The following is a 27467-nucleotide window of genomic DNA, read 5'->3' as shown; positions in this document are numbered from 1 at the left end:
AAATGTTAAAAAATTTAAGAATGAAAATAAGAAAGAAATCATTTTCTTAAAGGTAAAGAGAAAAAAAATCAAGTTTAAGTCAAGTAAATTTTTTAATTCTTGAAATTAGGATTGTGCAGTCTTGTTGTTTAGCAGCACAAATTGTATTTGTATTTTATAACTGTATTGCTGTAATACAGAACAAAGATAACCCTGTAATGAAACGCAGCATAGGTTATACAAAGGGAAGCAAAAACTCCTGCCTCTCAAAATGGCAAAAAGTCTAATGGAAGCTATGCCATTCATCAGCTTTCATGGCTTGGAGGGAAAACTGCTTGAGAATCTTTCTCAGTGTTATCAGATGGGTGCTGACTCTTCATGGGAGTGGACAGTGATGACTGGACAAATGCTGATCCTTCCACGTTGCCAACATTCAGGACTGAACCTGTAACAAAGGAGGCATAGCAATTTTTCAGCAATTTTGAAGGTTAATTCTTCAACTCTGCAAATTTATGTGGACTAGTTTTAGGTAGTTTTACAAGATCGAACCTAAGACTGGTGGTGTAGCTTCTAGTGAACAATGTCAGACAGATTGTTTGATTTCTGAAAAAATCTCACTAAGGAGCGCATCCTATCTTGTGCTGCCTGGTATTTCATACCAAAGAAATCATGCCATAACTACACTATGTTTGGAATTACACCGCAAAGCTATTTAAAATATAAAGTTATCTTCAGCTTAGTTAGCACCATAATTCATTTAAACTACTCTGAGAGACGTCAGTCTTGTTGAAAGCAGTTAATGTTCTAAATGCAGGACTCAACAAGATACTTCCCAAATACTACAAGAAACAAAATAGAGACAAAAGCATTAACAAGTTTTTATTAGGAAACCTAGTATGCTATTTGTTAAAGTACGAGCTAAAACATCCTTTTATGTAATATGCAATAAAAGTGACATTACAACTGGGTTCGTAAAAAGCACCAAATGAGTAAAGGGCTTAGTTTTGTGTGTTTCTCTGAGATGGTCATTCTTTTAAGCTTTTTAATTGGAAAATTCACAAATAACTAGCTGCTTGTGTGCCTTGCGACAGACTGGCGACCTGTCCAGGGTGACCCTGCCTCTCACCCAAAATGTTTCACTGGAGATAGGCACCAGGACCCCTCCAGACCCCACTAGGGACAAGGGTGTAAAGAAAATGAATTGATGGATAGCTGCCTGTGCCCGGTGTATGCATGTTCATGTCTTACCAATCTTCATAGTAATTTTGTTCAGCATGTCGAGGTAAGGGAGGTAGATGTTTCTGGGTCCGGGTGGAGAGAAACGCATATTTCCATCAAGCCATATTATATTTTCATCAAACAGGCACAGCTGAGACAGAAGGTCAAGAGGTTAACTGTATGTATTTCCCTCCTATCAGTACAATGACAGAATGTATACATAGTGAGCTTCATCTTATTTTATGTGTACCTTCTTTTCCAAGAGTTTCTGTGTCAGTTTGAGAAGTGTTGTGCTTTGTTCTTTTTTCAGGTCACTGAACAACAACGTGGCTCGAGCAAGAGTCAAAACAGACCCAGGTGGCATACATGTCCGTCCTGACAGGAGATTCACTGCTTCCTAAACAACAGATATAGATATAAGGAGAACCTTAGTTTATCATAGTCCCATTTGATGGACAGAATTTACAGAACCAATAAAGTGAAAGAAAAAAAGAAAACGTGGATGTGACTAATTTGTAGTTTATGCGCTCAAGGTGCATATACCCTAACCCTAAATCCTAGCTATGACTTGCTTAGGTTTTTTTTTTTCATTTAGCCGTGTTGGTGCTAAAATTAAGTGTGGTGTAATAATGAAACTATCAAAACTGGCAACAAGATTGAAAAGAAACAAAAAACCACTAAACAACATGTAAAAGACAGATCAAGTCTATGATAAAAAAAAGAAGTCCCAAGTATACATTTTGCTAAGAGAGCTGAAGTTAATTTAAAAACTTAGAAGCAGCTAAAAAAAGGAAAAAGAATTGAACAAGAAAAATAGATATTTGAAAAACATAAATAAATGACATTTACTAAAAAAAAAGTAAAGTTTCTTACAACCAGCAAATTCATTATTACAGGTCATTAACATTGCATGACGGTAATGACTTCCTTATCAAATGAGTTAACTCTTGTTCTAACACATGCATAAATGTGACTTTTGTCAAGATGCATGCTGTCTACTCATAACGACATAAGTTCTGTATAGTATGCATTAATATGTTGTGAAAAGTGCCCTTAATTATTATTTAAATTTCTAAAAATAGAGAAAACAAAAGGTTGCCCCTGTTTGTACCTTCAGCATTGCCATGCACTCATCAATTCTGTTTCTCTGTGCTTCCAATTCTACAGCTTCCACCAGAAACAGAGCTTGATTGTCTTTGTCTCCGCATTGCAGACATTCATCCAGTCCCTGCTGTATCACCTGATATATTTCTTCATTAATGTTCTTACCTTGAAAGACAAAATGCCATTAACACACAAAAAACAAATTAATCATATAGTTAATCTTCTGCTATCATATTGCATATCAGTCATAAGGAGAGATTGATCAATAACATCACTAATTAAGGTTTTCTTATGATTTTTTGAGTATTTATACTCACACTTACGACTCATTTCTGCAATATTATTGTAAAATTAAGAAATTTAATCATGAAACACAAAAAAAGTCTAAAAGCTTCTAAAACCTGGAAAAAGAGTTGCATTAGCAGGGATGTTAGCAGTCAGGCAGTGGACCAGAGTGAGCCGGCAGCGCAGCCACAGCAAAACTCCAATTCTCTCACGGGCTTCAACGGCCCTGGACATGTCTCTTTGCAGGTTGTCTGGTGCACTGTAGCCCTTGGTGTCCTTAAAACATAAAACACATACTGTTGTTATGGCCCCTGGCCTCTGGAGGCTGTGCAGGCTTCTTTTTGTTATGCAGGTTCAGCTGTGAGGGCACACCTTCCTGATTGGCTGCCTGGAGGCTGCAGGAGCGCAGCCACCCCATTGGACCAGAATTGCAAGCCAATTGCAAGCGTTGATGAGCCTCACCTGCTCCCTGTGAAAGGCTCCCAAAACCATTCCTCCAGTAGAGCAGTTTGTAGGGAAAGGGTTTGTTCAGCTGTCCCCCAACTTTGGTGCTTGCAACTGTTTTGGGCAGTTTTGAGCCATTTAAAGACATTTTGAGACATTTTGTTCTTGCTTGTTCTGCAAAGCTGTTTAACTTTGGAATAGTTTGATTTCACAAGCTAAAAGCTCGTGTTTGGGAGGCTTGGTGCTCCCTTGGTGTGTGTGTGTGTTTTATTTTCCTTTCCCATTTGGGCTATTTAAGTTTACCTTAGACTTGTTTGGACATTTTGCTGTTTTAATTTGCACTAAACCTTCTTCAGTTTGTTAGACCCCTGTTTTGTGTTAATTGGGTTAAATTGTACTGTGTTTTGGTTTTGTGAAACCATCTTTCTTTGTAATAAATCATTTTACATTCCACTTATTTTCTCTGGACACATCTTTATGTTACCGCCTCTGAACCCCTAGACCTTGGGGGCGTAACAACTGTAAATAAGTTCTGGGTGATAAAGATTCATTGCAGCACAACAGAAAAATACTCCTATAAAGAAGGAAACTAAGGAGAAAGAAGCAGTATCTAAAAACTGAGAGCTATCCTGAATGTGGTTATACATAGTTATCAAATATAGGAATGTACTTAATTTGTCAGATATTTCTCTTTAATAAGATTTTTGTTATTGGTAAAAAATACATTTTTAGGGCCTGGTGAATAGTAGGTGAGTATTTTATTTTATTTATATATTGGCATGTAAAAATAAAAAAAACCTTCTTATTTTCACCATATATGGATGCATATGACACTTTACCTGTTTACTTCCAGGAGGGGATGGTGTCACAGTGACAGGAGATGTCTGCAGCAACACCAAAGCTGAAACTGCAGCCTCAGAGCTAGGGGAGAGCAAACAAACATGGCAACATAGAAAACTTATGCAAATACTAAGGATGTAAAGACATAACAGTTGCCTAAATCCACTTTGAAGTGTGGGTACCTTGGTGCATAGTTTTCTTGCTGCAGACAGAGGTTAGCTTTAAGAAGGTTCAACTCCACCACCAGTTCCAGTTTCTCAGCTTCGCTGCAGGTAAGAGAAGTGAGCTGCTGCGTAGCAGAGGAAATCAAAGTGGAAGCTCCTTCCAATAGAAGAAACTATAAAAGAAGAAAATGACATTTTCACACATGGCCCACCACTTCCTCAGAATCTGTGTTGAAGTGCCAGGAACAGCTAAATACAGAACGGGCCTGCAGCTAGCAAACTCAATAGGATCTACTGGGATAGAACTTTTACACTCTTACCTTGATCCTTTCTGGAGATGACTCCCTCTTCTCCTTAGCAAAAGAGACAACTTTCGGTGTCTCTGTTTTAGGGGATGATCCCTCTGTTTCATGTCTCTCCTGCTCATCTTGTGCCATATCCTCTGTATGCACTTCTTGACTTTGTGGGCTAGAAGGGCTAGAATTTTCTTCAGAATCTGAAAAACAATATGTCTTTATGTAAAAAAAAAAAATACATTTTTATGTACCGTACCTCAGAAGTTACAGTTTAAGGCATATATTCAGCACAAAGTACCATTTCAGCCCTTAACACAATATTCTTTTGCAAACACACTGATGGCAAAACAAAGTTAATAAAGAACAGCTTCTTTCTTACAGACCTGACACAGGACTGCCACGTACAGACTTGGTGATTGCTAAGATTAGTTGAATACGAGCAAGGTTGAATTTGCAGCACAGTGTAGGACCATACAATGTGCAGACCTCTGAAGTAAAGTCACAGTTCACAAGGTCTTCCACAGCCTAATCATAATCATAAACATTACAAATTAGATTAAAAGAAAACAATTTTATTTGACAAATTCTACAGCATTTATAGTTTCTGTTAGAAGTTCACTCATCAGCATAAATTTTACATTTATTTTTGTTTCTATTTGAACCCATCCTTAAAAAATGGTGGTTCCAATAAATCATTAAGAGCCAGAAATTAATCTGAGAATAATGCAGATGAGAATAATGCAAACTTCTGATAGGTACTGCATTTTTTAACTTGAGGAGAAAAATCCAGTAGAAAGGAAGGACCATATCAACAGTATATTTATCTCGTTTATGCAAGAGTGTAGATAAATATGAATAGATGTATAAATACATCAAAGTGGTTTTAATGAACTGATTTGAAAGTGGAGTCATAGAAATTGCGTAGTTTACCTCCACATTGTCAGGAAGAGATGCATCGCTGCAGAAAGCATTTACAGGCTGTTTAAAAAGCACAATTACCATTAAAATCAGGTTAGAAAAACGTATTTCTGTTGTATGAGCACACCTAATCATCAGAGACTAGGAAGGTAGTGCTATGGAAAAATGCAGAAATATGAACATATTTCAAATGGATTAAAGAGAAAAGGCAAACATACTTGTCGATTTGCTGTGGTCACGCGGAGTCCAGATGGAAGAAAAATATCTGCTCCTTGAGTGAATTGAATAGCTTCTGTAATGGCTTCAGTAAACATGCACAACTCTGTAAGAGCACGAACCTGCAGAAAACAACAGTCAGATCAGGTAGCAAAGAAAGATGTTCATGTTAAAAGAGAAGGTAAAATCATAACTGTTGTATTTTAATTCTTTGAGTATGTTTTATCTGACAGTGTAATTGTTATTATTCCTTCTGCAAGAGCATGTGCCTGTCTAGTGTTATAAGCATCCACTGCAGGAACATTGTGCTGTACTCCTGCTCCAATAGGAGGGTTCAGAGTCATCAAGTTGTCTTTTCCCTTATGATATCTGTGCATACAGAAGTGTTTGCCCTCTCCTCAGATAGAGAGAATGAGCAACTTCGCCCTCCCAGCTTACAAGCTTGAATAAATCTCCCAAACCACAGCTTGGTTTGTCATGATAGGGTTCATTTCTCACTGATGGTTAACAGAAGAAAAAATTCACAGCAATAACTACGATCCTGACCTTGAGGATCTTGGCTTCAGCTGTGCGCGCTACATCTCTACACACGGGCCCCACAAAGTGGAGGTAAAGGGCTAGAATGGGAAAAAGCTGAAAAAACAGAATTTACCAGTAAAGTCTATTTTTTTTCTGAATTGAAGTTCAAATTGAGGACAAATGTTAATAAATACCGTAATGTAGTAGCCTGTGAAGAAGAGCCAATGGCAAACAAAGTGAAGACTTGCTACTGTGGTGTCGACTTGAAGCCTATGGGGCTCAGAAAAAAGGTCAATGCCAGGAAACAGTTCATCCCTAATGCTGTATGAGGAATATTGTAGATCCTTCTGAGGGTGAGCCATGGAGCAATACAGCACACACTAAAGAGTATGAGCAGACACCAGGTCAGAGATGATACAAGAAAAAGAAATTGAGTGACTTGCAAAAGAATTCATAATCATGAAATTTTCATCATTTTGTCACATTACAGAAACAAATTTCAGTGCACTGTAATAATATTCCTGAGACAGATTACCTTAAAGAAATGAGCAGACAGCCGACAACGCTTTGTGCGCTTCTTGATATCAGAGGTTAAAATAAACCTGTAAATTAAAACATGCGCCTCAGCAGAAGTGTAGTTTTAATGGGACATTTCTTGCGACACACACAAAATGGCATATCAACATAAAAGTCCAACGTACTGCGCTATCTTTGCAGCGAGCACAGCACCTTGCAAGCATCCCCATATACCAGCTTTCTTTACAATGTTTTGTGAGAAGCTGCTCTCAAAGTTAACATCGTCCCATTGCTGGATGTCACCTGAGCTCTGGAAGATGCAGTCAAGAGCTTTACGCCAGCAGGAGTGTGCAGCACTAGAGGCAACACAAAACAAGCAGATACCAAAATTACTGAGAGAATGAAAGAAAAATTATGACACAAGAAATGCACACATTCTTATTGATTGGTCCACATAAACCCATTTAAATGTTTTCTAACCTTATGTTTCCAGTATAAAAGTGCAGGTTTCCAACTTCATGCAGAGCTAAAATGTGAAGGGAGTCGTGACCGTTAGCCTGCAGGTCCTCTGAGGAAAATCAAGAGAAGAGAAAGGACAGTGAGAACTTCTTAAGCGCCTATATGCCTACACTGTAATTTACACATGATCAAATGTGGTTACTTTGTCCTTTCATTCTGCTTCTTTCTAAAAATATACAATAGTAGCAATTATAAGTTCTTACTGATGGAGTTTGTGTAAGCAGCAGCAACAGTTGGTGCACTGTTAAGGCTGACGGGAAGGCTGTAGATAGCGTTTGGAGAACTAAAGTCCTCATCAAGCAGGTCCTCAGGGAGGAGGTCCGGAGAGGTAACAACTGCTGGGCTGAATGACACCTGGCTTGCTGGACGGCTGGTACCTCCTCTAGTTCGACAAGTTGGAGTCTGTGGTGCAAAGCCTGAAGAATCACATCAGCAGAGTTTTTACTGCAGAGGAGCATATGCACATGCCCCTGTTGTTTAATAAGCAATAAACTTACAGGGTTGTGTGCATGCTAAAAGCTGCATAATTAATGAACGACTATGCTGGAGGAGTGGAAGACTGGGCGATCTTTTTCCAAGGGCTTCACGAAAAGAGCTCAGGCTGTCTTCCACGACAAGGGGAACGCGCACAAGCGACATAGCGAGGTGCAATTCTGAAACTTCAGCACAAAACATTTTTGTATTGTTTTACATTTTCTATTTATTTTGCACTAAGAAAATTTGCTTTCAATTGTTTGTCTTTGGAAGATTTGAGTTATTTTTTTGTTGCAAAATAAATATTCTATATGACTCTGTTCAGCACTTTTCTAATGAATGAAGCTTTTTGTCCAATCAAACCTTTCAGTGAAAATGGATCTTTATATAAATGCTTTTTTGCTCCCTTTTTGTGAACGTTCTGTTTCCGTGGAGGGGGTCGATTCCACACACTGAGCAGCTGGTAGCCTGCGTAAGTTCGGTTAGTCATCTACCATGAAAAAAAGGAAGACACAAACAATTCAATGCACACAATACACAACTACTTTGTATCATCACACAAAGCAAGATGTGATTTCTGTTTTGTGTATGCCCTACTTTCTTCCCGGTGGTGTTCTCTGTCTTGACATGGTGTGGTTGTGGGACTGTAGGTCCTTTAAAAGAAGAAATTCTCTCAAGCAGGTTCCTTTGAGCATGAACCAGCAGAGGAACTATCATCAAGGCGTAACGTTCCCTAGGGACAAATATAAATTCATTTCAAATTTAAAGTCTTCAGTTGCAGGACTAGGTCATAAAATGAAACTGCAAAATGTCTAATAAATCTGTATGAAACACCCTTGCTTTACATGCATTGAGCATAGCATAGTGCAAAAGCATTCATACCACTTGAACCTTTTCACATTTTCACACAATACCACAATCTTCAACATACTTTTTTATTACACATGATAGAATAACACTGCGTAAATGTGGAGTGGAAGGGAAATTATTCATGGTCTCCTGAATTTACACATTTTGATACTGAGTTTTTATGACCATTCTCTGATGCTGAACAGCTCAGACTTAATGAAGCGCATCTAGCTCAGCAACAATTTTGTCAGCTACAATTTTCAAGAACTTTATTTCCATAGATTCTCAGTTGGATTTAGGCCTGGACAATTCTTTTTTTATCTAAATCACTCCACTGTGAGTGTATCTTTGGTGCCGTAGAGCTTTCCAAGTCTAAAGTCTTTGCAAATGGTTTGCAAATCCATTTTCCAAACTACATTGACCAGCTTTCCCGTCCATGCTGAGGAGAAAGGTCCCCACAGCATGATACTATCACAACTCTGTTTCTCCCTGGGTATGGTGTGTTCCGGGTGATGTGCAATGCCACAGACAGAACATTGAATCTAGGCCAAAAAGGTAAACCCAGACCCAGAGATCTTCCACATTTTTTCTGTGTGCTACATGGAGTGCATAACTAATACTGATTTAAAATATACATACTTTTGCAAGATACCAGGCACAGTGTATAATCTTCTGTATTTTTGAACATTTCTTTTAAAAAATTATTATTATTATTATTATTTATTCACCGTGTGTATGAGTTATATAGTAAGGCAAAGTGTGCCAGGGTCTCCCATTTTTCACAGAATTGAAGCTGCTCAAGAGTGTATAACACCAAAGTTCGAACCCAGCGCAGGTCCACCAGGAAGCAGTCATCGTAGGGGTGTGAGAAGTGGAGACGCGACTCAAGTTCTTCAACATTCACGTCGAGATCATACAAACTCCAAATCTGGTGGGAAGATAATGAAAGAATGTGACAGAAACTCACAAAAATCTTAAATAAAATGTTCATCTGTGTAAGTAGAATTTGGCTGACCTGAAGTTTAGTCAGCATGTCCAGCGTAAAATCTGTGGCTAGCACCAGAAGAGGGGTGAAGATGGCTTGCAGCTCATCAGCTGTGACTGGCGGCAAACTTTTACTTAAAGCACCATTTTGTGCCATTGCAGTAAGCTTGTGGTTTTGGTCCCACACAGATTGACACATGTACTGCAGAGTTGTCCAGTGGTTTCCACGATGGGCCAGTACCTGACAAGATAACAGTTAGGTAGTGTGGAACAAACATAGCAGCCAAACATTCCTGTTTATCGTTGCATCTTGTATACCATTGCTCTGCGAAAATATAAAGCAGCATTTTCAACAGAATTCAGTAGTACATAAGAACTCCTTTCCAGTGTATCTTTATGCTGATCCTCATTCTCATCAGTGATCCCCTTTGGCACAGGGATAACCTTTCTAACAGCTAGAAAAAAGAAGCATCAAGCTATTTAAAAAAATGCCAAGTTATACTTCATTACAGTCTTTTGTTAAGTAATTTTCTCACCCTCCCGTCGTTTCCTCTCTGCTTTTGGAGTCACAATGTCAACCTTACGGTCAGAAGCCTTCTGTAATTCCTCTTTTTTTTCAGAAGAGGGCAGAGAATACTTCCTCATCATGATGCCAGAGTGGGCGAGGGAGAACCAGCAGATATCAATCTGGCTATACCTAAGCAAAGTATGAAAAAAGCAACAAACAAAAAAAAAAGCAAAGGAGGCTTCACTGCAACCTGAAATTATTGGTTACAAAATGTACAATATCTTGTTTCAAAAGATAAAATTAAATATTGGCATAATGTTAACAGAAATACAGTGCTGCTCAGAGGAACTTCATCTTGACTGGGAACCTTTCATCCAGATGCCCTTCATTAATCAGATGCATGCCCTGGTAAAATTTTGCTAAATGTGCCGTAGCCATGCAGTAATTAAGGAAAGATCTCTCTGCTCTCTCGTCAGCTATTAAGTTCCTCAGCTGAATCCGCTTCTTGTTGCGTTGCACCACAAAAGACATCAAAAACAGTAAATGCTCCACAATGTTCAGCTCTCTAAAAACACACACACGAAAGTTGTTAGTCCAAACTACTACACTGCAATTTGAGTGTCCTTGACCATCGATATTCACGTAGAATACCTGAGAGTTTTCAGATTCTTCAGTAAGCTCTGTGGCAGTTTCTTCCTAAGCTTCCTTCTTAACTCCTCAAACGTGGGCACACTCTGCAGTAAAACACAAAAAAGGTTTTACTGAAAATAAAAAAGATGTGCAGATGCACAACACATAGCTTAAATTTTCTATACATTGTTCTTTGAAATGTTTCGAAAATTTTTGCATTATAACAACAAATTCCAACTTAGACTTTCCCTCTATTAGTTGAACACATAAACATGCTTGGACCTTTCATTGGCTTCATGTTTTGGGTTGTTGTCCAGCTAGAGCAGGGATGTCAAACTCATTTTCATTTTGGGCCAAATTAAGATCATCAATGTTCTTAAAGGGCCAAAATGTATTGATAAAACCTGCTATCCAAACTGTTAATATGCAAATAAATTCTTAAAATTAAATTATATTGTAAATCTTTTCAGTCCCTCCAGGATTTCGCGATTGTTTCTGTGGTTTTTTACAACTCAAATCAAAGTGTTTGTGTTACTAATTTAGGAATATTTGTGCTTATGTATGACTTTTTATTACTTGTGGTATCATTATGAATAATTATTTCACATCAACATAAAGTAGCTGTTTAGTAGAAGTAAGAAATATCGCCACCTGCAGGTGGGAGCAAGCAGTCGCTTTGATCCAATGTTTTTCAACATTTTTTACCAAAAATCTGCATCAAATTCACAATTATGTATTAGCGTGAAAAACTGCAGGGATTTGTTGATTTTGTGTTAATTTCCACGATAATTTGAAAGAAACAGGAGGGACTGACTGGTGTAATTTGGCAGAAAATGAAAAAAAAACTGCTTTGATTTGATTGATAAAATAATATTTAAGCCCACAGTTATCTTAACTGTGTGTCCCTTTAGAGTCTAGAGGGCCACATAAAAAGCTATGGAGGGCCGGATTTGGCCCACGGGCCTTGAGTTTGACATATGTGAACTAGAGGGTCAACCTTTGACCCGGTCTTAATTCTTCTGCAAACTTTACAGGCTTTCTTCTAGGATTATTCTGTATTTTGCACCAACTATCGTCCCATCAACTACGACCTGCTTACTTGACCCTGCTGAAGAAAACCCCACCCACAGTATGGTGGTGTATTCAGGGTGAGGTGTCGATAAAGTTCTCTACCAAACATAGTGTTTTGAATGCAGGCCAGAAAGTGAAACTGAGTGAAACTGAGATCTTCTTCTGCATGTGTCCTGTATCCCCCACATGGCTTGTGGCAAGAAGAAAAAATAACTTATGTGCTACAGTTTTCCTGCCACAGTTTAACACTAATACTTGTCTTGTCAACAGATTCTCTCACCTGAGCTATAAAACAGTAGAAGTTATTGGACCACTTAAAGACTATGTATTCTTTTGCTTTCATTCACAATAATGCACAACTTTATGTTGTTGTATCAAAAATAAAAACTCCAAAAGAAATACATTGAAATTTAGGGTAGTAACATGACAAGATATGAAGAAAATCCTAATGTATGGACACTTTTGCTATGAGCTCTACACATGCTGTACATGTCTAAATATGTGCATTTGTGTGTATTTTATGTTCACCTGAGGTGCTATACTTTTTCTCTGAGTCATCGAACTCTCTCCTTCTTTACTTTTGCTGCTTTCCTGCACAGTTTTTGTGGCTAGTCCCAAAATTTCATCACGTCTGCAAGTGTAGTGAAGAGGAGCAGAATAATCAGTGAAGTACGTTGTAATGACGAGGCTCACTGTAACATAACTATTGACTTAGTAATTACATCAACTTGGAAAGGGATCACGTCTATTAATTGAATCATGACGATGAACACATTTAAAGTTGATGTTAAAATGAGTTTTCTTGTCTTGCCTAGATATCTGTGAAGCCTTGAATGTCAGTAAAACAAACCTGGAGAGAGTCTGAAAAATGGCTAGTCCCCAGTCCAGCACCAGTTCTGGACTGCCTTCCTCCAAGGTCCTCTGTAGAAGCAGTGATGCAAACTCAAGGAAGTATTTTTTCCGTTGGAGCTTTATAACTATTTAAAACACACAAAGATCCATCTTGCTTTGAGTGAACGTGACTAATCATTCAATAATAAATTGATTTTAGATAGCATTTATTGTCATTGAACAGAATTCAATTTATTGAATGAATGAACTGTTAGACAATCAGACAGTAATGCTCCTGTTTTAGGTTGGTTGGTTAGAAAAACCAAACTGATAAGTGGCTGAATAATGAGAGAGATTTTTTTTATGAAATTATTTTAAATTCAGTTAAGATTCTTATGCTTTTAAACAATTTGAGAAAGCACACGTATAAGTAAACTCAACATCTGATGCCTGAAGTGCCACATTTAAACATGTGCACATATGTAAACACATAATGAGAATTTCCATTTATCATAGGGAACTTACAAAATTGAAGAAAAAAAATTATTGACAGACTATAAGAAAACATGTGAAGTGCTTCTTATAGAGCATATGTAAATATCTGGTTTCAATTGTTTGTAAAGATAAGCTACTCACCATTGTCAAAGTTATCCTGCAGTGACAAGCGGGGGAACAGTCGATAAAGAACACCAGGATCTTCAAGGGTAACCCATGCAATCTCTGGAGACATAGACAGCTGTGTTTATAAGAATCATTTTTGACTGAGGTGAACTGAAATGCCCTAGCACATGCTTGAAAAGTTAATTCACATTTTCTATATTTAATTCAGCTCAGGGCTTCAGAAATGGGTAACACAATGCTTAAACATGTATGGGCAGAACATGCAAAAAAAGTTCCACATATGAATACCAATCCATTAACAACAAACTTTTAACTTTTCAGCTTTTGACACCATTTAATTTTTTTTTTTAGATGGACTAAGGTTTTACTAAATATAATCCATCCATTTTTTCTAACACCTTTGTCCCTAGTGGGGTCGGGAGGGGTGCCTATCTCCAGCTCACGTTCCGGGCGAGAGGCGGGATACACCCTGGACAGGTCGCCAGTCTGTCGCAGGTTTTGCTAAATATAATAAAACCTAAATATAAGGTTTTATAATTTAATTTGCTAAGGCTAATTTGAATATATACTCTTCAAAAGGCGATTTCTGTTATTACCATGATCTCTGTTAAGAGGCTCCTCGGATAGAATGCATCTTATGCTCTTCATATGCAGTGCTTTTATCAGCTGGCTCATCTTTCTTTGGCTCTCAGCTGCAGCTATAGCTGCTGCTTTATCCTACACATAGATACATAAAAGCTGAACCGTTCATAAACCACATTTCATATACATACATGCACACATAACTCTAAGTATTATGATAAATGATGAAACAGATCAGTATGTGTCTTGTCTTACATTCCCAGCTTGAAGAACTAGTTTGCCAAATTTAAAATGTGTATCAAAGACCTCCTGGACAAGACTCCGCCCACAATCAAGCACAGCAGCGGCCGACTCATATTTTCTGAATGTTTGCAGTGCCTGTGAGTGCAAGACAGTAAAACATAAACTTTATTGTTGATGAAGATAAAAGTAAACTCAACAGTGAACTCAAGGAAGTAAGTAATCTTTGATAAGGTGCATTGTTAAATGGGTTAATATGGCATGTATGTTCCTTCTTCAGTTAAATGTGTTGAAAAAACTGCCTGGTTTCAAGCTGCAAATCTAATTGAATAAGAAAGATATCAAATTAAGGGGGGCATTCTATCCACTACACTTCTATGTTCTTGTTGTGACACAAACATGTTGTTTTCCTCCTTTCCTTTTAGCTTAAAAAAACGTGTTTACATTAGTATAGATAGTTAAAAGTAAAATTACCATTAAAAGTTTATTTAGGTTAAAAAATATTTTTTCATTGCCATCAAATGTATCATCTCAGACATTGTGCAGTCAGCAGGTGTGAGGAGAAGATAAAAGTATGGAAGGGATATCAAAACCACCAAAAATATCTCAGGAAGGAAAACTTTCTGAAGATGTTTTGTTTTCACTACATGCAGTTATTTAAGTTAACTCATGATGTGTATTGAGAGAAATGGGAGATCCCCAACATTTTGGACTGGTTTAGACTGGGAAATAATGCGACAGCTGTCCTCTGACTGGTGCTCAAATATCCTGCAGCAGTAAATGTACCACAATGTCAAGGTGCAAGCTGCCTTATATAGGCTGACAAGCTTTACCTGTGGGTGTGTCACGCGGCTAACCTAAGACAGAGACAGGGGACTGCACAGGATTCAAAGTTTTGTGTTTGGAAGAAACCCACTTACAGCTAGTCCAAAGGATTTTCCCCGATGGTACCACACTTTTTAAAAACAAACTAAACTAAAAATATAAAACCTGAGCAACCCTATGAAATTGTGTTTTTCCCCTCTTTATTCTCTAATAACCTCATCAATAATTTCAATGTCAGTGCTTACCTCGGAGCTTAACATTTTGCACTTAAACTGCAATCTGAAAATTACAACTCAGTCGGTATATGCACCTCTTTAGGGCATGCATGCTACATCAGAACGGGACCTAGTGTTGGCACTGACTGTACTTATTTTGATTATTGTTTATTTCTTTTTCATTGCTTGATGAGATCCGATTAGGTTGCTGTTGGAGAAGTAAAATGCGCTCTAGACCAGGGTTAGAGTTAAGAGTACACCACACACAGAACTGCACATAAACAAACCATTGACAGGTAGTAGGTGATGCAGGAAACCATGTGCAAAAGGAACTCTGAGGAGTTTCCGGTCCATTTTTGCTTCATAAGAGATGAATTATCCTCCAGAACCACTAGACACTTTAATAGCACCTGGGCATTCAAATAGACACACAGTTGTAAATTAAAAAATTATTTTAAATGTACATATAATTTTAGATCATTTTTGCATACTTGCACCACAGGATCGCAAGCAATCTGATGGTAGATCAGAGGGGCCAGCAGCCTGTAGCAGGTAACTACAGCTCGTAATGAAGCCCCACCATCATTCAAATATATCGCCAGGTCCATAGCCAACATCATCCGCTCAGTCTCTGCTAATCTGGCTTCCTTTATACACATAAACAAATGCAATTATTTGTGTGAGCTATTATCCGCAGTTTAATTAATATCAGCAATTGAGACATCATGCTTTCCACATGAGGCTGCTGTGTTCTAGAAGACGTGGACATATATACCTGTTCCCAGATAAACGGTCCTCTGTCACCACATGTATCGAAATGGAGAGACGCCTGTTCAATGTTGATTTCTGTCTCAGTGAAAATGGAATTCAGAAACATCTTGCAAATGTTAGGAGAGGTGTGCTGTAGGGTCTCCTTATGTAGCCTTGAAATTGGGGAATTTTAACAAGTTCATTAGAATTTTAAAAAAGGCTAAATTGAGAAAAGTGTACTAAGTATGTTTCCATCCTCACCCACTGGAAGCAAATCTGTTGTGTTTGCTGTTGGATGAACTGTCTGGATCTATGTATTGACTCCACAGTTTCCTGCAGGCTCTTTTAGCTACAGCATGCTGCCCTGTTTCAAATGCCACCTGGGAGAGAAGGCAACAAAGATACATGAACATGAACATGTATGCCTTATGTTTCTTTGTCTCCTTGGTAAAGTTTATGTTTGTGTACGTAATTTACCTCAGCCAAGTGAGCCCATGTGGAAAGCACTGGGGTGGGCAAGCATGCCAGCACCGGTAATGATGTATCCCCTATAGAGTTGCCCACCAGCTGCCCGTTGCTGTCATAGGCTGCTACAGCAAACACATACTTCTGGTTGGACTGCAGACCGTCTACCCTGAGCAAACACTCACCAGAAACCACTGGCACCTACAACATAAATTGAAGTGCTGCATGAATTATGTAGATAAAAGTATTGGTAATTTCAAACACTGTGCCTTTCAAAACTAAACGGTACCATATTCCCAGTTCCTGGTAAACTGCATTCACCAAGGCGGACTTTAGGGTTGACACCCTGGACTGTTCGCCCACAAAGCTGATACCAGCTCACCTAAAGAAAGGGAAATTATAAGGGACAGGAAAACATAGATTGTGTGGAAAAATTAGCCCAATATAAGCAAATCTCACCCGTTTTTTCAAGTCATACTCAGCAGGAGCAAAAGTAATGGAGTGGTCAGTTCGTGAGATTAGCATTGGTGGAGGTGGAGCTTTTTCACCTTCATCATGTTCTGCTTTGTGCTTTTTTTCGTTGACATTCCTAACAGTGGCCATATACGTTTTCATCTCCTCCAGCTCTGCTTTTTCTACCAGGACGAGAGCTTCCTAAAGAGAGTACATGAACACCCTAGTTGAACACCTATTATACATTATTGAATAACGTTTGTTTCTGTCATCATCAAAACATCAAGCTAAATATGAAAAGAAAAAAGTATTCATTTTAACTGTATGGAACGTGCCTGGATTTTACATTAATGCCCCTTGCATCTGTTTATGGGCAACTACATTGCTGTATATTTTAATAATATTTGCCACATAGAGCAAAAAATGTCTGTCTTCTTGTAACACATTAAGTCATGTTCACTAAATTAGATGAGTTCTGATGAAGCTCGGTTGTCAGATTAAATGTACCTTTTGAAAATAACAACCTTGAGCAGGAGTTAAACATATGTTCAATGAAGCCCAAATTTCTGAACTAAAATGTTGTTTTTTCATACAGAAATGTGCTCTGATTCAATATTCCAACTTTAAATGGTATGTTTTATTAACTGTAGGTTGAAAAATTATCATAATTTACAGAAATCAAGATTTGAAAAGACAAGTTTGTGTGTAGTTAATCGATACCAGGTTTCACTTACTCAATTAAGTCACTGAAATAGTGTTTCATTATTATATAATTTATTGAATATGACTAGTTTCATTTGATTTGTTTAACTTCAAAGATAAAACAAACTGATTCTGAACTTAATAAGTTTCAACACACAAGATAATTTGCAGAAGGCATTTCTATATGTTCAGATAAATCTATAGTTTATGCAATTGTAGATTAAAAGGCACCGAACCATTTTTCCCACAAAACAGATTTAAATTTTAAATGGAAAATTAGTTTTATAATTACATGCACATGTGAGACTATATAAAGCATGTTAAGTATAAATGTTTTACCTCGAGGAGACTTCTGATCTTGCTGCTTTCACCTGGCTCCCCTTTACTGTGCTCCGCCGATGCTTTCTGCATCATTAAATGAGCTTTGGACAGCTTATTTTTCTTGATCCGATGAAGCAAATCAGACTCTTTAACTGAAAAAAATAAAAAACAAAGCTTCAGCAAAGTCCTTTATTTTTGAATTTGCACATTATTAATAACATTTAAAGGATAGGGACATTTTAGCTTATGGTAATGAGCACTATGTATACTGTATTAAAGCAGCGAATCAAACCTTCATTTAGCAGCATTAGTTTGACAGAAGCCTTGTGGTAGATGATATCTAGCCCTAGATGAAAATCCTGGGCCAGTATAAACACATTTTTGGACTCTACGTCCTGATGGCCTTCAGTTTTTGACTCTCCCTTAGTCTCCTTTTCTTCTTCAACTTTTACAGGGATTTTATTTGTCCCATTTTGCTCTTCTGCTGGTGTAAAGGATGGATTACCGGGATGTAGGGACTTACATTTCTAGCAGAAAAAAAAGGATTTGTTTATTGAATTTTCACAATTCAATTGGAAATTATGCATTAAGAAGTAAAAGCTTTATGTAACCTTGCATTACAAGAAAGATCACCTGCTTACCTGCATGCAGGCAGTGTCAGTGATGGCTGAGCGATCTTGTGGAATCAGTGCAGAGACACCCTTTGACAAAGCATCAAGACCCTTCTCTGTCACTTCACACACCTTCTTTAGAAGATTTGTGTTTGACTCCTAAAAAAGTAGAACTTTAATGTATTTTATTGATATTTTATGTTCTGTACAAACACAAAGAAAATGATGTTCAGAGAAAATAAAATAAGAGTATTCAAAAACGACCATAACCACTTGGTTTGGAAGTTGACTATTTACTAAATAGAAACCACCTGTCTGTAATTTGATCTTACAATAAATACAGCAAATGTGTAAAAGAAGATGCTCTGGTTTTGTCGAATAATCTTTAATGTAATGTAATCTTTTAGCCAACGTATAATTCACACGGTGTGTCAGAAATTTTAAAGGGACAGTATTATGTATTTTATAATTTGTCATATTGTGCTATTTTATAGCAAAATAAAGTAACTATGTGACATTTAGTTGTTATAAAAAATGATATATATATCAAATATGGCTTAAAAGAAATTTGATGCATTGAAATTGGGTCTTTGTCTCTTCAAAAACTCTGCCTACAGGAAATTATTATAACATCGCTCCTGATAAGATGATGATAAAAACACGGAAACAACAACATTTTACATGGCTCATTGTACAACACTGTTGTACAATGACACTGGAATCCAAGTGAATGGGAGAAAGCCCAGAATGTACTGTAAGCAGAATTTAAATCAAGTGCAGGAATGCAATGGCCAGGCAAAGTGCGGCGCAGTTCCAGAAGAAAACCTATCGGAGACTGCAAAAGGCTTACAAATGTAGGTTCAGATTACAGCTGGTTGTAATCTGAACCTACATGTCAGATTGTATGGTAAAAAAAACAGATTACATAACCCATAATAACGTGTTAAATTGACATAGACAAAAGCACTTTTCAAATTTGCACTTCTAAAAAGATAAAACTATTTTGTCTCAATCTACCACATAAAATCCTTGTCTTTTTGTATTGTAATTTAAGTCATGCACACACCTTAAGAATAGAAAAGGAGCTTTGCTTCATGTCCTCAGATCTTCCACAAACTGTCGTAAAGAAATAAAAAAGTATCTCAGGCAGAATCTGTAAGACATTACATGTTCCTGTGTTTATGACAGAGGCATTTCTCACCTGATCCCTCTGCTTGATTAATACGGCCAAGTACTCTCTCAACATGTTCACCCAACATGTGGATCATCTCTGCCACCATAATGCAGTCAACATTGGCCAGCTCACAGATAATGGCCACATCACACAGTACAGAGAGACACCACAGCAACTGCCAACATGTTCACAAGAAACATAAAAACAAGAAAGCAGACTAGTGGATCCTCCCTTTCTACAATGTCGAAATTATTAATTGACTTCTTTTACATATAAACTTGGCTTTTTAAGCAATATTTCCTGGAGAAAACAAACCTTGTCATAACACTGTAGCTTCTGTTGATCATTAACAGAGTCTTGGATTTCCAGGTGATGACTTTGCATGATATGCTTTAGTCTTTTCCAAAGAAATATCAAAATATCAAAAACAAGGTCTGGATTAGGCCTCAGTTCCTGTAGAAAACATGCATGGACAGGATATCTGTAACATGTAATTCTAAAAATCCATCCTCTGAGAACTTCTTCAGTCTGGTGTCTAAGAACATCCAAATGCAACAATAAATTAAACACACAACATGGAAACTTACAGGATCAGGGCCAAAAACACACAGATGCAGGGTGTCGACCATGCCAACAAGCTCATCGCTGACGGCGGACAAGAATTTTTGTCTGTCTGTGAAAAAGTTTGAAGAAAAACAGAAAGAAAAAATAACCATATTATAATGCAATAATAGGTGTAAAACCAACAAAGGTCATGGTTAACAATCCAGAGTATGTATGTGACAACATTTTGTCAGTATAACCTTGAGTAAAAATAGCATGGTTTCACGATACCATGATAAAACAGGACAACTAAAAACAGAAATATATCAAATCATCTAACAGCTGTTTTTGAAAACAAACAAAAAAAGCTATAATCAAACTGCTGCAAACATAAAAGAGAATATCCTTTACTACAGTTAAAATGTCATATTTACAGTATATAATCTATAGCATGTTATGTATTTAATTTTTCTAAAAAAAATGTATTTTATTAGTTTTTGGATTTTGCTACACAGTATTCTATACTTCACTGCTTGCTGTTGCATTTTTTACAAACGCTGAATTTTTTCTTTTCTTTTCTATGCTAACCGGCAGTGCTAAGCAATGGGAGGGGGAAGGTTTAGTTATTTGTTTCTAAAAACTCTTAACTGACTAATGCCTTTTCCACTATAAGGTTTCTAGTCAATATTATAGTTAAATACTGCTCAACAAAATATTTTAGTCTATTCTTAAATAAAATTTAAACAAAGTCTCCTTAATGAGTATTAAAGTAATGTAAACGATAATGCATTTATAGCCATAAATGATAAAAGTGCTAATGACCTACATAATAGCTTTATTGTTACCATCTCTTTTGTCCTCTTTAGTATTGTCTCTCTGAGAGTACAGCAGGTTGCTGTAACTGTAGAGTAAGGTGAGCTCACGTTCTGCCTTCCTGAAAGGCGGACCTTCCGCACCCTGATGCAGAGAGAGAAGTTATGCACACAAACTCATTTGAAAACACAGAACAGGATCTGAATGAAGGTCCTTTTTTATTTCTTTAAAGAAAAAACATTGACACCGGTTTGTGTTATTTGCTTCCGAAATAAGTTTTCTTTTTTACGTCAAAGAAGGACACCTTCTATAAAAATGGATGCAGAGCACAGGAAAAAGGAAAAACTCAAAATGTTTCGCCACGCATTCATATAAATGTAGATAACAGCAAATATCTTCAGAGGTACTTACAGATAAAATATGCAACATCTCCTTGGTGAGTTCTGAGAATGCTTCTGGCTGCTTGTACTTAAACAACAGTTTGATGAATCTCACTGCAGACGTAATCTGTATTTTATTCTCACCTGGAGAAACAAAATTTCACATCTCTTGATTCTAACTATTACAGTTAGTGCTTTAGTTAAACTATGGGTGTAAAGCTACATTTTGGGTGAGAATTTTCCTTTGGAGAGAGGGCAAATATCTATCAGTGCTTAGTTATATATTTTAAAAAATGTAAAAAAATAAATAAGAAAAATATGACAGAAAAATATATTGGACTTTATTATGAAAGTGCATATAGTACATTACATAAACATATACCGGTAATTACAATCGTCACTGTAAATGACTATGATATTGCAGACACTGACTGCAATCAGTATCTGCAATATTGTGATTGCGAAAGACTGGGAGTAAATGTGTGGTTATGTTAGGTGGTTATATTAGTTTAAGTGCCATTCATTCAACTCAGTGCAAATTTTAATAAAATATGAAAAGCTGACTGAACTCTAATTTCCCTTAAAATCCATATCAGACCTTTTTCTGCCAGCTGGCAGGTACCTTCTGGTACATCCTTTGGAATGTCATTAGAAGAACCTTACATTGTCATGTCTTCAATACGATTATTTTTAAAACCTTGGTATTCCTTGCGTATAACCACCTTATGCTTACGTATTATGTTGATCAAGAAATATACTTGATGATGCAGACTTACCTTCTGTTGCTAGATCCACTAGAGTGGATTCTGTTGTCAGTACGTTAGGACAAATACTCTGGTAATCGTCAGACTTTTGTTCACCGGTACTTGTGCCTCCTTAGCAAACATTAACATGAGAAAAAGTCATTTCCCAGTCAGGCCTTCACACCCCCACAATACAAGGTTATCATGTATATATTTTACAACACCTCTAGATTTCATTACATCGCCGTTAAAAATGTAGTAGGTTGGCGCATTTGTTGCACTAACCAGACAAAATACTCATGCCAGCAGAGAGGAGCTCGATGATCATCTCAAGCAGCTCTGGCTCATCGGGTAGCTTTATTTCCAGTGGACGTGTGTGGCTTTCCCAAAGTGCCTCTGAAATGGCTAAAAATTGTCCTGCAGTGCAGTCAAACTGGTTAACCAGCATCTGCTCTGTTGGGGTACGAGGCCATGGGATCTGGGGGAGAGGCAGACTTTACTTGCTGTGTTTTGTCCAGTGTAGGAGTTATACAAAGATTTCTGCATAGAGTTCTGCAACTTAAACATTTAAAATCCAACAAGAGAAGTACTTAATAACAGCTCGACATGATGGCAAACATTTCATAAAATTAAAAAGCCTTTGAGGACTTGCAAGAAATATGACTGTTAGCAAAGTACTGTAGCTCAAGAAGTGCTACATTTCACTCAAAGATTAGATTTAACATTGTGGTCGGTATCACAATGTCCATGTACATGATATTACATTGGGGATATCTTTGAGGGTGCTTTTGTTTTTGGTTCTTAGCGTGTTTTTAAGTTTTCTGCTTTCGAAGACTGTCCGCTTGAACACCAGAACACCAAGCTAAAAGTGGGAAAAAAAGAAAATAGTCTTAATTTAAACTGCATGACTCAAGCTTGTATAACTGTCTTTTCTGTGTAGAATGTCAACACAATAACAGCATCGCTATATATTTAAAACAACATTTATTCATTATACATTTCTTCCACATACTTTTTCATACAATCATTCAATTATAATATTTGTTCTGAGGCTCATTAGTCAGATGAAAAACTTTAAGTGGGTATTAAACATCATTTTCATGAAGCTAACATTTTAAAAACTGTATTAGTTTTATGTAATATTCTAATGTTAAATGCAAAAAAAATCATCATAATTAACAGAAATAAAAACTTAACAGCGGTCTGAGTGTAATCAATCTATGGAATGTGTTCCAGTCAAAGAATTGAGTTACTGAAAGAAACATTTCAGTAATATTCACTATAGCATACCTAATGTAGTTTAATGGATATGATCTGATCACAGCCAAATCCAAAGAATAAAAAAATAAATAAAAATAAATCACTTAAATAGAACCTGTTTGACAACATGAATTAGGATAAAAGATCTCAAAAGCGACACATACTCTGATATTAGAAAATTCAAAAACATTAGTCTGAGTTTAACAGAGGTTACAAAGCCATTTGTAAGGATGGAGGACTTCACTATTGTGAGATTTTTTTATCCACAAATGGGGAAGATGTGAAAAATGGCTGAATTAAACTAACTCTCTGAAGATAAGTGGGCTAAAATTTCACTCAATTGATCGAAAAGACTGCACTTTGCACTTAATCGGGTTATTTTTGTGTGATGGTAACATCTGCCTGATTATTTGAAACATTTAAATAAGCCAAAAATGCTAAAACATAAGGAATCTGGAAGGGACCAAACATTGCTTCAATGTGTCATAGTCTGCTTACCTTCAGAGACGCTGTTCTGTAAGCTTTCTGAGTTAATGCATTAGTGCATTCAGCCTCGTCTTCCAGGCTAGCCATGTCATTTATTTTTCCAAGAGCTCTCTTAGCAAAATCCTGAAACCAGTAAAAATAATAGATTTGTGAAAAGGGAGGATTAAGCTTTCAGGCACACTTCTATTATCTTACCTACATTTCTAACCAACAATTAATTTTACAATTATGTTTTTTTCATTTCACGTTGGGATCAATAAAGTATTTTTGAATTTGAATATAATGTACTATAAGGGGTAAATTGTAAAGGTAGCGTATTTAAGATCAATTCATTAGTAGTTTTTTAATGTTTTTTTATGTGAATGTTTGACTGGATGCAAACGTCTTTCACCTCTGCTTGCAGTTCAGCCTGGTTGTCATAGTAACACTGGCAGACTGAACAGTAGAGTGTGACAATAAGTGGCAGATATCTGGGTGTCATCAAAGGGATGGACAGCTCCATACTGATACTCGCCCACAGAAGGTACTCCAGAGCCTGAATAGGAGCATAAATTATCCTGTTAGGTGTCATAAATAGGGATGCATTTATATGCATGCTGTAGATGTGAAAGAGAATAAGTTGGTAGCGACTCAATTATTTTTGCAGACCTTTTCAATTATAATTTCAACATTATACTGTAGGTTTTATCATAATTCACATCTGGTCTATCAAGTTATTTGCTCCCAAAATCCATTTTATCATATCTGTGTTGAGCATCTCTGAAATCAGATGCTGTGTTGAGCATCTGATTTCAGATGAAATGTATGAAAAATCATATGTTTTCCATATGAAACATATGGTTCATATGTTTCAGATGAATCATATGAAGAAATAGTAGAGAGTCTATGAATGTAAAAGCACCTGCTCACTGCAATTCATAGACATCAGGTAACGGCAGATGTTGTAAATGGACAATGAACCTAGGATAGATGAGAAAGTAAATGTGTTATAGAGTATGGAAATAATTCTGAAACACAACCTGCAAAATAGTTTTGCATATTTTATGTAATAGAGCAGCACAAAGGGGTGAATCATTGTGAAACAGAAGGTAATTGACATGATTTTCAAATATATTAACAAATTAAAAGAAAATCTGACAAAAGTGTGATGTGCATTGGTATATATAGTGAAAACCAAAGAACACAATAGACAGGTTAATGTAAAAGCTACAGAGTTTTAAAGCAGGGTTAGGTTAGAAAACAATATGAAAGCTACAGATATCTTACAAAGCACCGTTTAATCCATCATACAAAATGGAAAGATCATAATATAAATGCAAATCTACCAAAATGACAGGTCAAGCAATAATTACAGAATCAATCTAGGGTAACTGGTGGAGCTTGCTTATTTAGCTAGAAAAAATGGCCAAAAGACCGCCTCTACATAGGCAGATCTGGTAGAGACATACCATAAAACACGTACATTTCTAACTTCAGTGAAAAGTAGAAAATAAAAAACCATTATGATCCTTTAACACTACTTTTTGTTGGTTTACCCTCCCAAGAGTTATACATATTTATGTAATATTCAATACTAGATACAGGTTATTACCTATAGTCAGATCTTTTAAAGACAAAAATATTTTGGCAACTTGTTAATTTATCTTATAAGCTGAAACCAGATAACTAGTTGACTTTACAAACCATTATATATGAGCCAGGAGAGATGCTCATGTTGCTGGAATGCCTGCATCATGATCCTAATGAAGTTCAGCACTTTCAGCAGTGTGGAGAGTCCCTTCTTGCTGAGGATGCTGCGCTTTTTCTCTTCCTCAAAGATACATATGGCACAACCAAACATTGCACGCGTCTGGGTGCACAGAAAAATACACACTTGTTAATATTCTGTGTACTTGTGTACTTGTCTAAAAAAATGCATTTGTCTGTATACCTTTATTGTAAAGGTGCCTTGTTCCAGTTCAAATCCTTCAGGGAAAAAGCAAGCCATAAAGTGGTCCACATCTGTAATGTCAGTTATTTGCACTGAGCTCAACTGCAGCAGGCTGAGACCGTAGCCCAGCCACAGAGCCAGCTGGTACAGCTAGAAACAAAGAGAGTAAGGGTAAAATCTGAAATGTCAGATGCACATTTGTCAGCTTCAAATAGTTTTGGATGAGACATTGTGTTGCTGTTAACATACACATGTTTGGTGTGCACTATCATGCACACCTAAAATGGTCTGTTGACTGACAACGTTCTGAAGCAATAATGACTTTGACGATGGTGCAAAACAGCAGCAGAATTACAGCATAAATAACTGTTATTTATTAAGGTACCTTATATTCACAAAGGATATCTGCAACCTGCAACACGTGCTCCTGGTAAAACCTCTCTGGTATTCGTTGTTTGTACTCTTTCCGTATTTTCATAAGAAGTTCAATCCTAAAAACAAAACTATGTTGAAATATGTCTTGAGAATCTGACAAAGAAAAGAGGCTCCTCTGCCTCCAAGTGTACCACTGCTTTGGAGGGAGGAAAAAAAATTGTGCTAAATGTTAGCAGTATAACATTAACAGGTTTTTTTGTGAATAAACGTAAATGACGAGACAATCAGGTGCGTGACGTCATCATACTGTACTTTACCACTTTCTTACCCTTTAGCATAAGAGCTGTTGTCGCGCTTCGTCGTCGAAGTGACTTGTTTCATAATCTTTAAAAATGATTCCGTGTCGCGTCTAAAACATGAAAGGACAGGATTTTTTTCGTCCAGTTCGCCATAATATGTAGCCGGTAGGTCCATTTCTGTAGATAGAAAAGCATTTGAAGCAGCTGTGAACAAATTTTGAACAAACTCCTTCTCGCAGCAGCAATGTTAGGCACGTCGCTATGGCAACCGTCGGTAGACCGGAAGTTGACTGACCGAAACCTCTTTTTGTCTTTCTACTAATTAATTACTTTTAAACAAACTCCCAATGTAATATGTAGTTAATTAATTACATGTAAATGTAATGTAATTCATTTATTAATTACATTTTACGCCCAGAGTGGGTCGTGAAAGTTTTTGGTAAAATCACGCTTAAGTACATTTTTATATATGTGTGATATTAAGACAGGCTGTACTTTTCTTTATGATTTTAAGTATATTTACTGGAAATTAAAATTTGTTTGATCTAGGAATCAATTGATCTTATTATATATATATATATATATATATATATATATATATATATATATATATATATATATATATATATATATATATATATATATATATATATATATATATATATATATTTTTTTTTTTTTTTTTTTTTTTTTTTTTTGATAATTTTACCTATATGTTGATACATTTAGACTATTAATTTAAAATACACAGATTAAAAGATAGATCAGCAATCTTATAATCTTTAATACATAAAAAAATTAAGCCTTTCCAATGTGGCCAATTGGGTCAAAATTACACAACAGAGATGTAAAAAAAAAAAAAAAAACTCACTTGCTGCCAGGAGCGGCACAACTATTTATTAGGTAAGGGGTAATATTAGCTTGGTTCAACAACTTTTTCACACAAGGTCAGGTGTTTGGATAGCTTTCTTTCCATTAATAAATAAAATAATAATTTAAAAACTTTGTTTTCTATAGGGATCACTGTGTTATTTTTTTCTCTTTTTGAGCAGAAACATTTAAGTAGACAAACAAGCTAAAATAGAAGAAATGTGTAGGAGGACAAATAACTTTTACTTTGAACAACCAATGGGAAAGCAATTTTTAAAATCTGAGCTCATGGCAAAACTTTACGCAGATAAAGTCTCACCTAATGCTGTCCCATACAAACTCATCAGTTTCCATTCAACACCACATCCACTCCACACATAGATCTAAGCTTTTGGCACATGGTGCACCACTGGCTAATGCTCCGTAAGCTATACGCCAAACAAA

At 36.6% G+C, this 27467-nt stretch overlaps 1 protein-coding gene across 2 annotated transcripts; it reads right to left on the bottom strand.

Annotated features, from left to right (window-relative positions):
• Positions 1-70: 70 nt before the first annotated feature.
• Positions 71-26398, bottom strand: cfap54 (cilia and flagella associated protein 54). Of its 2 annotated transcripts, XM_023341665.1 has the most exons (57): positions 26183-26398; positions 25865-25970; positions 25480-25629; positions 25233-25398; positions 24451-24509; positions 23941-24084; positions 23562-23672; positions 22567-22665; positions 22089-22281; positions 21837-21935; positions 21092-21204; positions 20713-20824; positions 19912-19997; positions 19640-19777; positions 19352-19499; positions 19217-19266; positions 18181-18309; positions 17832-18066; positions 17558-17691; positions 16523-16717; positions 16353-16445; positions 16076-16264; positions 15860-15978; positions 15624-15771; positions 15340-15495; positions 15136-15258; positions 13824-13946; positions 13583-13703; positions 13002-13085; positions 12385-12511; positions 12063-12165; positions 10485-10567; positions 10201-10398; positions 9862-10022; positions 9644-9780; positions 9357-9566; positions 9070-9269; positions 8090-8225; positions 7856-7982; positions 7516-7677; positions 7222-7434; positions 6980-7067; positions 6685-6855; positions 6519-6585; positions 6178-6363; positions 6011-6097; positions 5467-5586; positions 5261-5308; positions 4714-4855; positions 4355-4530; positions 4053-4207; positions 3870-3951; positions 2703-2862; positions 2309-2466; positions 1448-1594; positions 1228-1348; positions 71-424 (listed from the first exon to the last, which is right to left on the bottom strand). In XM_023341665.1, the coding sequence occupies exons 1-57, from the start codon at positions 26326-26328 to the stop codon at positions 285-287; spliced, it is 7674 nt and encodes a 2557-aa protein (XP_023197433.1). In that variant the 5' UTR covers positions 26329-26398; the 3' UTR covers positions 71-284. The 2 variants fall into 2 exon arrangements, with proteins under 2 accessions (XP_023197433.1, XP_023197434.1); XM_023341666.1 differs by lacking the exons at positions 71-424; positions 1228-1348; positions 1448-1594; ... (1 more) ...; positions 2703-2862; positions 3870-3951 and having other exon boundaries at positions 4091-4207; positions 4817-4855.
• Positions 26399-27467: the final 1069 nt, after the last annotated feature.

The sequence above is a fragment of the Xiphophorus maculatus genome, chromosome 11 (genome assembly GCF_002775205.1).
Source record: "Xiphophorus maculatus strain JP 163 A chromosome 11, X_maculatus-5.0-male, whole genome shotgun sequence".
NCBI lineage: Eukaryota > Metazoa > Chordata > Actinopteri > Cyprinodontiformes > Poeciliidae > Xiphophorus > Xiphophorus maculatus.
This window is presented reverse-complemented; position numbering and strand designations above follow the sequence as displayed.

What these genes read in the sequence shown, in the direction of transcription:
- cfap54 (XM_023341665.1), bottom strand. Translation starts at nt 26,328, where the DNA reads ATGGACCTACCGGCTACATATTATGGCGAACTGGACGAAAAAAATCCT. An exon ending in AGATCCATTTTCACTGAAAG is followed by an intron (nt 7,678 to 7,855) that starts GTTTGATTGGAC and finishes TTTGTGCTGAAG; the next exon opens with TTTCAGAATTGCACCTCGCT. An exon ending in CTGAAGCCAAGATCCTCAAG is followed by an intron (nt 5,587 to 6,010) that starts GTCAGGATCGTA and finishes TGTTTTCTGCAG; the next exon opens with GTTCGTGCTCTTACAGAGTT.